The 12,526-nt window shown below is 25.5% G+C and overlaps 1 protein-coding gene across 3 annotated transcripts in view; it reads left to right on the top strand.

Annotated features, from left to right (window-relative positions):
• The window catches only part of LOC112680137 (probable multidrug resistance-associated protein lethal(2)03659), a 55,046-nt gene that overhangs the window by 22,588 nt on the left and 19,932 nt on the right, over positions 1-12,526 (top strand). For all 3 annotated transcript variants that reach the window (XM_025550157.1, XM_025550153.1, XM_025550148.1), the window contains exons 2-4: positions 7,103-7,186; positions 9,373-9,483; positions 9,551-9,685. In XM_025550157.1, the coding sequence (XP_025405942.1) occupies positions 7,110-7,186; positions 9,373-9,483; positions 9,551-9,685 (323 nt within the window). In that variant the 5' untranslated portion in view covers positions 7,103-7,109. The remainder of the gene's footprint in view (positions 1-7,102; positions 7,187-9,372; positions 9,484-9,550; positions 9,686-12,526) is intronic.

Genomic DNA, 12,526 nt, shown 5'->3' with positions numbered 1-12,526 from the left:
CACTCCTGGGACATAATAACAAATGGATGGTTTGGAGGAAACTAAATCGCTTACGTACAGGAGTTAGACGTTCGAAAGAGAGAAAATCGAAAAAAAGAAAAAATGAGGAAAAAGTGATGACACGAACTGTATATGTGAAGAGGCCCAAGTAATGTCGCACATGTTAAATTGCATCGAATAATCTATCAAATGTGATGTAACAGATTTACAAGTTGTGATCAACATGGCTATAGAGATACCAGAATTTTGGAGCAATGAAATATGGAAGCACAAATCATATGTTACCTTTAACACCACTCATTATTATTTATTATCTATTTAGTACATTGTTCCATATACAGTGGAACCTCGCTATCTCGGAAGTTTCTGTATGTCGAATTTTTCTATAAGTCGAAATCATTATCCAGTACCCCCCACCTATTACGATTCACCAACTCAAATATAGATAATATAGATAAAGTATAAAATGCTCAGACTATAAAATTTAAGTAAATGACAGAGCTTGTACACACAATGTTGTAACAAGGTTGATATTTAATTATAGTTCAGCTAGTGACCGATAACTTCGAAGATACGTCCAAGAACAGTTTTATTTTTTTAATTGTCGGAAGGCAATTTTAATTGATTAATAAGAGAGAGTTGTGAAATATTCTCTAATTTTAATTTATAAATTACAAATATTATAATGAAGTATTTTAGAACTCAATTCAATGACAATATTTTACTTGTAGGTTTGTAATTAAATTTGAACGTGTAATCTACGACATTGATACTTAAGTTAGTTATAAAAGAATATGTCAAGGTTTTTATGTACTTGTCTATCTTCTAAAGTGTCATTACTAAGATATAAAAATATATGACAGGTTTGTATACATTATTATCTACCAATTTATTAATTTATACTTAATTGTACTCTCGTAGACTACACATTTTTTCTATATTTCAGAATTCATAATATTGTTGTCATATGGTTAGAAATTGTTTGTTTTTTGTGAATAAATATGTTTTTTAAAACATTATATTATTTTACGAATAACAAATAATGTGATAATGATAGTTACAGTTTAAGAAAAAATGGCTTTATGTGTTTTATGCACCTTCAAATTACCCATAGTCCCTCCATAGTTAATTAATCATACCTACTTCTAGATAATAGTAATGTGACGTTACAATTTTTGACAATAAAAATTGTAGTTTATGTTTCGTCAGTATTATACCTAATCTTAGAAAACTTAGTGGTTTATAGCTCTTAAATAAAATTAATAAATTATTGTTCCATAATTTATGAATATATTGTATAATATTTATGAATTATATACCGATCAGTTTTATTTATGACAAAAAAATTAGGTTTTTAATTTATTAACTGCATTTTTAGTATTTTGAAAATATTCAAATTATATTAGTGATATTGGTTCTAAAATGTTTATTTAAGTTACCTGACAGTAATAACATTGATATACTTAAGTGATAAACTGTAAAAATTCTAGATATATAAATGACCATTTTAATCTGAGGAAATAGATTAAATCTATTTTAAGTTACTAATACACAGACTGTGATTGTTATACAACTGAAAGTTGATTATTTAATCTAATTTTATTATAAAAGTTAGTTGTTCTCTTTTATTATTTTATTGTTGTTTTAAAGCTATTATATAACTAAGCAGCTTCATAAAAGGAATAATAATTTTTAATTAGCATCATTTCTATTTTGTTATCAATTATTTTCACTAGATTTGGTTTTAAATTATTTAAATTATTTAATATTGTTTTTGTTCTTCACATTACAGAAATACCTATTTAGATTTTATAGTACCAATTAATACTTTGTAATAGTATAGTTTAGTATTATGATAATATTTTTAACTACAATAGTTTTATTCGTGAGAAAATAATCTCTTAATTAATATTGGCTTTTATAATTCTTTTATCGTATTCTTATACAAAAGTATTACTATTATCGAATTACATATTCTTATGTAATTCAATAATAGTAATAATTATTATGAAATAGCTGTATTAGAGTATTCTTCTTATTATTTGTTGAGCATAATAAAATAGTATTATAATTTTATGAGTATGAGATATTCTCAACTAAATATGTAGTTATCCCCATAATATGTCAGCGATTGAGAGTTTCTTCTGTGAATGGTTGATTGCACACTAATTTTTACCACTAAATTCCAAACATACTCGTATTTCGTTTCCAAAAGAAGGTTAGTATTGTTCATTTCCGGCGATTGTAAATTGCTCCCGAGTTTTTATCAAGTGAATAAAGGTGATGTGTAAACTGGGCCCGAGTTTTTATTAAATGTAAAAGATAACATGTAATCTATACCCAGGTAAAATTTTAAAAATGAAAAGCTATATTTTTACAAAATTAAACTTAAATACAAAATTACTAATCTTAAATGACAATTTCTAATTTATACTTATTTCATTATAACTTTATCATATAATATAAAATAAAAATAAAAAAAATTAAAGGAAAAAAAATATAATTAAAAAAATACAATATTAGGATAAATAATGACATCATATAGTTGATAAATATTCATCAATTGAAGTTTAACCATTATTATGTTTATTTTTATTTTTTATTAAATCTTAGAAAAACGATTAAGCTCCACAATTATAATAATAAACATAGGTTATTGATTAAAATACAATAAATAAAAATATTAAAATAATAGAGATTATTTACAGAAACCAGCCTCGTGAATGAAGGAAATAATAAGACGAATGAGAGTAGATTCTGAACTGGAATTCAAAATTCTGAAAGTATTGAATGGGATTTAGAGAAACTTGAGAGATTTAATTAGGATATAACGTTTAAGCTAAGGAAAGACAATCAAAGAGAATATGAAATAGACCACATATTTTTTCTTCTAAATGAAGTGTGCAGAGAGGAGAATTATTAAGATTTAATTTGTAAGCATGGAAAGGTAAGATATGATAGTCAATGCGTAACTGATTTAATTTTATTATGGAGGATCTGGATAAGGCAAGATCGTTAAACCATATTTTTTTTGGTATAACGAGAACGATAGATTTAAATTTAAAGGTGAAATTCGCGTGTAACTTCTTCAAATAAGTAGACTAGAGCGAAAAAACATAGCGTCGTAGGATGGGGTTAAAATTAGACCAAGGAATTGAAGAAAAAGAAGGGTATTTTAGGTGAGCGGAGAGTTTGGTTAATCTATTAGCCATTTCATTTCCGTGGATACCTAAGTGACAAAACCCAGAGGACGCTATTACATTTTTAAATTACATTTTGTAACGTTTCGCATTTTTTTTTTTTTTTTTTTTGTTTCAGAATTTTTATATTAAAAGGTTCATTTATGCTATTTCGTTTAATATATGTTTCTATTTGAATTTCTTTTAACTCTTCTATAAACATAAAAATATTTCAATGCGTTGTATAAAATTTAGAATTAAGTGAAAATGAAATAACTTATGTACTTTTGTAGTTAAAATTGGTTCTGCTGATGTTTGAGCCCATATTTCAGGTGGATACTGAGCTTCTTCATATATATATAAAATAATCTGCAAATCTTGTTATTTTTTTGTCGTCAGGCTTATATTTCATTAAATAATTTACAAAATACTCAGATACACTTCCTGAGCATAGATAATAGTTGGGAGCAGTTTACATTATATATTTTCAATAAAGATAAAAATTCGGATGCAGTTAACAAAAAAAGGTCATTTGGGTTTAGTTTACGTATGCCCTTAATTTTCAATATGGTTTTTTAGTTAACTAAACTTCGTAGGAATAAAAAGTGAATTAGAAAAAAATAAGCATTTTCTGCAGGTGTTTGATGGGGATAAGGAAGTAAGATTAAGTTAGGTTTATGAGTAAAATATTTAAATTACAAATTAAACTGTTTAACTTCTATTTCATATTGTGATACCATAAAAAAAGTATTATACAATCGAGTAAACTGTCAAGAAATCATAGTAGCAAGGTTATTGATGTTTTAAAGTTGAAAGAAACGTTACAAAACGTTCCATATTATTATTCTTATCAATTATCTTACGAATAATGTTCACATTTTATATCAATCATCCTTTTCGTGTCTTCAAGATAAACCATTTTTTTTCCTACGTAGAATTTGTAAAAACCTCAGAAAAATTTCGTGAGGGGGGGGGCTACTACCCCCAACACACCTAGTTGCGCTACTGGTTTTAACCATCAAATAAAATTGTATAAAAACGTTTATTTAACTATTCCCAGAAAGACAGAAACTATACTTCTAGTATGAAATAAAAAATAGTACCTATATATAAAAATAGATTTAATTTAATAAGTATACAAAAATTGTACTTTTAATGCCTTTGGTGTCATATCTTTGAAAAATAAGTTTTACTTAAAAATAGTACCTAATTGCGTGTAATGACTATAATAACTTTTATTCTTATAAATATATGTACTTTTCTATTAATTTTAACAGGATTTTTATATTTATTTTTTAACATTTTTTAGTCTTAAGAATTTAGTGTTTTCGGAATATTAATATCATTTGAAAAGCCGATGCCACACAACTCGTGTACTTGGCGAAAAACTGTCAATTTTTATGCTTTACGAGTCTTGTAGTAGATGATTATTCTTGAAGTATGACAATTATTTTACTCGACAAGCAGTGCTCGAATTGTGGGTGGAGGGGCGGACGGAGTCCACTTTCATTTTTCCATAGATTTCGGCGTCCCCTTCATTTAATTAAGCGAGAATCGCTAAAAACGAGTACCCCCCTCCCACCGGGGATGTTTACTTTTAAACGGTGTATTTGGATTTTCTTTACGTTTTTTTCTATTTTCTATGCTGCAAAATAATGGTTATTTGTTCCCAGAAAACGGTTATCGTTGACGACAATCACGGACTAAGATAATAATCATGGCTAAATAACTATTTAATTTTAAAGTGATTTCGGTTACTTTCTACTTTTGACAACCTTTTGAGAACTTTTTGTTTAATTTTCCACCAATTGACAAGATTAACACAACAAAATGGATTGAATCGTGTGTTAAGAAAGGCAAACGAACAGGAGAGGAAGAAAATTGTCCTAAAAGGATAAAAATTACTGAAGAAAATGGATACAAGTCATTATGGAATTTAATTAAAGAATAATATTTATTTCTATAATTAATATTATTATTTCGTTATAAATTAATCTTATACTAATAAGAAAATAAATATTATATAATATTACTACCTTTATCTTATATATGCTGAGGGCACGGGGGACGAAGTCTACAACGGGTTACTTTACAATTTATCAGTTATGGTACGGTGTTTTTTGAACTAAAACTAGCGTCCGTCCTCAATTTTCTTTCCAATTCGAGCACTATCGACAAGTCGACTCACGGTTTCACATCGGTTATCGGTAAATGTGACAGGAGTCAAAGGTATAAATAATCACGTTTATTGATTGGTAAGTGTACGTGTCTTGTAGGAGCAACATAATCATCAATTCAAAATAATTTTCGTACATAGGTGCTCGATAACGATACACGCCAAGAACACGATTCATGTGGGACCGGCTTAAGACATAAATAATTAAAATTTTTTATATAATATATATTATTCATTTTATTTTGTCTAATCATTCAATTTTCACTTATTGTTATTCTTTATATTAATTGTGTAAATTGAATATTTTAATTTTTTAACTGTAATAGTTTTTACTAAAAGCTCCAAGAAATAAAAAATAAAAAAAACATTTTTCGTTCAAACTTTTTGAATTATGGTATTTCATTTATTAACACTTTATACGCTTCACTCGGTAGATTTGTTATTTTGTTTGGATTTGTTTTCAAAATATGGTTTTTTTATATTAGCTTTAAGTTTGCAGATATTCATTTTTTTATGAGGACGGTTTTTTCTATTTCTATTTACTATCAATAAACACCATTTTTGTTTCGGTATGTGTAACACCATAAAATCAACGAGTTTATTATTAAAATTGCCTAACACTAATTGGTATCTAATTATTTTAAAATTAAAAATGATATATTTTGTACAAAACGTTTTTATATTTTATGATCATTAAACTACTAAGAACTACAATGTATGTAAATAATTTTAATTTACCGGGTTTTTTTGTGATGCTTTAATTTACCCTTGACTTAACTGGTTCCAATGGTTAATCATTTATGATTATTGTTATACTCAACATATACTTTATTGTGTATCACGCGTATATCAGTGGTCTTTACTGTTCAGTATTCAAGGTTTTTTTAAATTTGTTCTATTGATAAATAGTTAATTGTTCTATTATCTTGTGTTAGTTAAATTCGTATTTGTTTTTTGACTACTATTAGTTTTTATAATAACCTTCACTTACATATTAGTCATGACATTATAATTGTAAGTAATTAATATATGATACATCGCACACGATCAATTAGGTTTAATTATTTGTGATTTATATTCACATGGTCATTTAAATATTCTATTTTAAAAATAGTTGCGTCTGTTACACGCTGTATGTTATCGTTAATTTTAACTAGAAATGTTGACTCCCTTTTTATTTTGTATTAGTTATTTAATACTATATTATGTATTTAAAAGATAAATAGCTATAAACGTATTACTTATATCATAGATTAATTAATATATCTATGTCTTTACCAATGAAAGTAGTAAATATTATTGGTTTGGTGTATTATTGGAATAATTATATTTAAATAAATAATTTGTTAATAATAAAATAGTTAAATATTTTGTTTATTTTGTTAAATAATGTTTATTAAAATTTAAAATTTAAAATATTTAACTAGTTTTCATTAGCTGTAATGAATTTATTTATTTTCATTGTAATAAAACGAAAGAAAAAATATTATTAAACTTAATTTTGATATAAATAAATACCTAGATAATATGAAATATGGATAAATAATTCATTATTTTTTTTAATTTTCTCAATTTCGCAATCCTAAATTATCTTTTTTTATGAAACTAATCATAAATTAATTCAATTTTTTATAAACTTTTAATTGTGATTCCCTGTATTCGAGTAACTCAAAATAAATAAAATAATTAACTTGAGTAATTAAAACGTTTTAATAATTTTTATAATTAATAAATGATTTTCTTTTAGGTTAAAAATGGACGCGGGTTTTAAAGAAGATCGGCCTCCACATCCGAGAGCTAGAGCCAATATTTTTGAAATTCTCACCTTTGGGTAAGTTATTATTATGAATAGTAAAAAACATTAAAAATTAAAATAATTTACTTGCATTAGTCAGTGATTTTGCTATCAGTCAAATTAATATTTTAATTTAATAATTTTATTTATCACCAGTGGCGTAGTTGGTTTTTTTTTTTTTAGGGGGGGGGATATTTAGAAAAAATAAGCATTTTCTGCAGGTGTTTGGTAGGGATAAGGAAGTCAGTGGCAGTTTTGATAAAACATCAAGGGGGAGGGCTATTTTAAATTTTTTTGGTTCCCCTCACCATAATTACATATATCAAATAAAGAATACAATTGGTTTATGGTCTTATAATAATTAATTAACATATAACTTTCATTTTTTATTTCATAATTTAAATATTTAGTTTTATTGGAATATTTATAAAGTAACAGCCTCTGAATCATACTTACCTTTAACCATGTACATAATGTTATAAAAAATATAACAAAAGTCCATTAATTTGGCTGTAATCTAAACAAAAGCATGAATAATAAATGCATAACTGAAGTAATAAATTTAAAGCAATTTATGCATATTTTAGTGAAATTTTAATTGAAAATAACGTATATTGTTACATTGTTATCAATTCAAATTTCATGCTGATATTAAAAAAAAAAAAAAAAATTAATAAATTATTTAAAAAACAAATTTGAACATATTATATTATGAAAATAATATGACATACATAACATAATCGTTGACAAAAAAAATGAAGGGGGCGAGCGCTCCCTTCGCCCCCCTAAAAACCGCCACCGAAGGAAGTAAGATTAAGTTAGGTTTATGAATAAAATATTTAAATTACAAATTAAACTGTTGAACTTCTATTTCATATTGTGATACCACAAAAAAAAGTATTTTACAATTGACAATCGAGAAATCGTAGTAGTAAGGTTATTGATGTTTTAAAGTTTAATGGAACGTTACAAAATGTTCCATATTGTCATGTTATTATTGTTACCATCAATTATAATACGAATAATATTCATATTTCATATCAATCAGCCATTTCACGTTTTCATGATAAACCATTTTTTTTTCCTACGTAGAATTTGTAAAAACCGCAGAAAATTTTCGTGGGGAGGGGGTCACAACCCCTAAACCCCACTACTAGTTGCGCCACTGTTTATATATTAAAATCTATTTTATTTGCTGAAATATTAAACCTATTGTACTAGTTGATTTTTATTAAAATATTTTAAATACCTACAGAGTATTTATACAGCCTTTATTTTTTTAGCAAAAACCTAATGGGTGGCAGACAGTGTTGCGCAAAGATAATTAAAAATTTATCTAGATTAAGGAAAAAAGATAAAACACTATTTATTTGGATAAAAAAAAAAATTATTAATTAACTTACACTTTTTTTTTTATATATTTATACTTAAAAAATAAAACTAAATTAAAATTAACTCAACTTTGATCTTATAGGTACCTCTAATATAAATAGTGAACAATAAATACTTATATTATGTACATTTATGTATGAGAAATAAGTAATAAAAAATAATTACTAAGTTTTAAAAATAATACATTCTTTATAGGTATATTATAATTTCATAAAACAGTGTGTTAAAATTTATATAATACTTATTATAGATGGTTAAAATATTTAAAAGTTAATTTCAACATTATCTATATTATTTAATTATCTTTCTTATAAATCAAATATTGAAAGAGTCTCTAGAAAATAAAAATTTAATAGTATTTATTAAATATGTAAACAATTCTTAAAAATAATACTTATGGGCACAATTTAAATAGTATAACTAAATATATAATGCAGTAACACAACTTTTCAAATAATAGTAATTAATTATTAAGTTAATAAATTAATAATATTAATTAAGTTTTCATTAATATTAAATTTTTATTGGTTTTCAACATTCAAGTTCAATTTTTCGAATTATTTGAATATACTCGTATTTATTTATCTAGATGAATCACGTTAGATAATTCAAGAATTAATTTAATATAGTTCATCAGATTATTAATTTTGTTTATTATCTTTATAAGATAAAATATATTTAATTATTTATCTAGATAATTTATTTAGATAATTTATCTAGATAACGAACTCAACACCGGTGGCAGATGTGGTACACTTTGTAGGATTTTATAATTGTTTTTATGATAAAATTGCTTAATGAAATTATATATTGTGTTTTATTTTGTTTAGGTGGACTTTAAAGCTCTTTAAAACAGGACAAAAAAGAGATTTAGAAATAAATGATTTGTATTCAACTCTAAATGATCATTCGTCGTCATCATTAGGAAATGAATTAAAAAAGTAAATTTATGACGAAAATAATTTTTTCAGATTAATTTTATTAAATATTGAACCTGTTTGATTTAAGAAAATGGAGAATAGAGTTGGCTAGAGCAAAGAAGTCAAATAGGCAGCCTAGTTTGTTAAGAGCTTTACTTCAAATGTTTGGACCTAAGTTAATGTTGTATGGATTTTTACTTTCAATTGTTGAGATTGTACTAAGGTAAGAATTCAATATTTATTATTTGAAAACTTAATAATTACTGAAGTGTATGCTATTTCTGGAAGATATGTTATTATAGTTTAACTTTTTAGTTCTTTTAGAAGAGTATAAATAAAATATGTAATAATCGACCTTTCTCTAGTTATTATAAAAGCAATCAAATTTTTTAGCTGTATTTCATTAGTAAGTATTAAATGTATATAGAAGTTATAAAAATACCATATAATATATTTAATATCACGAGTTCATGATTCATTATTATTCACAAGTATTAAATTATTTTAATTTAGTTTGTATAATTTAAAATTGTAAATATTGAATAGGATTTTGAAATTTTAAATGAATATCGAGATATTTATTTTATACCAATATATATTATACATGTATACATTTTGTTAAATAAATCATAGTTTATTTATTTTATCATTGATTTTATAGTATAAGTGATAAGTCATTATTTAATGTAACAGATAAAATTATATGCAATAGAGCACATGTAAGGAGTTTCTTACTTTTAACCTTCTTGAATTAGTTTTATCGATTGCTTTATCAAACAACAGCTTTTGTGAAGATTATCAAATTTATGATTTAATTTTTAATCTGTAAAGAACTTTGTAATTTATTCTAAGGTTGTCATTTTAATTGAATTTTTGTTACGTAGATAAATATTCATAGAAATATATAAATAATTATTACTCATAATATTTATAGAAAATTTATAGAGTTAAATTTCTTATTCAACTACTCAGAGTCTGTTCACACAATTCGATATTCTTACCATATTGGATATTTTCTCGATTCGATGTCTTTCAGTTGGACTGTTCAGACGTTACGGTTATTTTACCGTACACCGTACACAGAGCCCAATTTAGGAATTTTGTGGTTCGGGTCTAATTTTTTGATGGGGCCCCAAAATTAATTATTATCTAAATTCTAAATTATTAACTTGAATTATAAATGCAATCCTTTTGCCATATGGATATTTTATATTCAATTTATTTAATAAGATTATAAATAAATTATATCACAAGTCTATAAGTAATTATTTAATGACGATTAATATAAATAAAACGATGAAATTAAAAATATAAATATAAGTAAAGAAGTGTGGATACAGTTTTTAATTTAAACAAATGTTTACTGATATACATCATATACATTGTACACAAAGTCAAAGTGTTAATGCATTTTTCAACATAGTCCAGGAGCATATTTAGACTTACTTCTAGGGGGGGGAGTGACTCAAATTTTTTTTTTGATTCAGGCTCATTTTTTACTAGTCAACTTTTGATAATATATAAAGCAGGTGAATCCTAAATATTTGTGGTTTTTTTTTTAATCTAATGTCGAATCCTCTTAGAATCGACTTTTGTGTAGTTCTTTTTTAACACATGAGTGTGTTTTGAAAGTTACAATAGTGTTTTATTTGATTTTTCTCTGAGTATGGACCCGAAAAAAAGCCCAATTCAGTGTTCACAGCCACGCGTAATTTGATTTCGTTAAAAAATTATCTATATTAAAAGATTTCGTTATAAAATTATCTATATTAAAAAAACTTGTAATGTGTATCTCACATACTCGTATAATCGATTCTTTAAATATGGATTCAGGGGGAGGTGGTCGCCCCTGAGATAGTCAATATAAATAATAAAAAAATGTACATGATTTAGAATTTAAGACAACAGTTTTTTTCTAGATTTTAGTTCACTAAACTTTTGAATTAAATCTGAAAAATCAAGTATGTTAATTATTTCCTTTTCAGCAGATAGATGAACGAGTGAGTTTAATTTTTCTTGGTGAAGGGACGTTCTTCTGGCGTTTTCAATTAGTTCTAATTTTGAATTTGTTCTTCCTGGTTCACAATTCGAAACTGGCAAAGTTAAATAAAGTCGTAGAGAAATTTACAAATTTGGAAAGATTTCTTTTAAATTATTTTCATGTACATATAAGTAAATATTTTGAGGAGAAATTATTGGTAAATTTAACTGCATTACATAACTTGAAAAGTGCACAATCTCTTGTTTTATATTTATTGTATCAATATCATCTTTGAATATCAGCAGGAGCCCTGGGCTGCAGCCTCTCTAACCCCCCCCCCCCCTAAGTTGGGCTCTGATTGTATGCAACCCTACTATAACACTTGGTTTTCAGTTTCATTCGTATTCTCATCAAAACGCGTGAAGGTGAACTTGAATACATTTATAGTAATATACTGGGAAATATTTATTTAAAATACTACGTATTTCCCTCTATATCGATTATTTCGATGCCTTATCCTTATACGATATACCTATATCCAATGATTATCCCACAATACAGGTCTTGTTTCAACCAATGATACAAGAATTTCCGTATTTATGTCATCCATTGCGTATCCATCGCAATTAAAATACTTAAAACAAAGGAATATTGATCGGTAAAATAAAAAGGAAAAATGAGGAGCTATCGGTCAAAATACCGAATCGTCTGAATACTGTATATATAAATACATTGCCACGATAAAACGAATTAGTTTTTCTACCGTACAACCGAAAATAAAAATATGCAGTGACAAAACCGAATGACAAAATCGATCTAATCGTTATTTTTACCAAATACATACATTTCCGTATCTCTGAATATATGCAATTAAATCGACACTGGATTATACAGTAAAATCAACGATACGGCAAAACCGCAGATTCGGGATTGTGTAAACGGGCTCTCAGATGTTGTATGTAATCTTTTCTAAATATTTTTTTGGAATTATAACTTTATATTGATATGACCGTAAGTCGTGACTACTTTAAGGTATATGATATTTTTAATGAAATGAATTATTGAAATTATCATTCTTAATAC

This window comes from Sipha flava, unplaced genomic scaffold (genome assembly GCF_003268045.1).
Source record: "Sipha flava isolate LNK unplaced genomic scaffold, YSA_version1 100_pilon_pilon, whole genome shotgun sequence".
Classification (NCBI taxonomy): Eukaryota; Metazoa; Arthropoda; class Insecta; order Hemiptera; family Aphididae; genus Sipha; species Sipha flava.
Note: the sequence above shows the minus strand (reverse complement) of the source record. Positions and strands in the feature narration are given on the sequence as shown.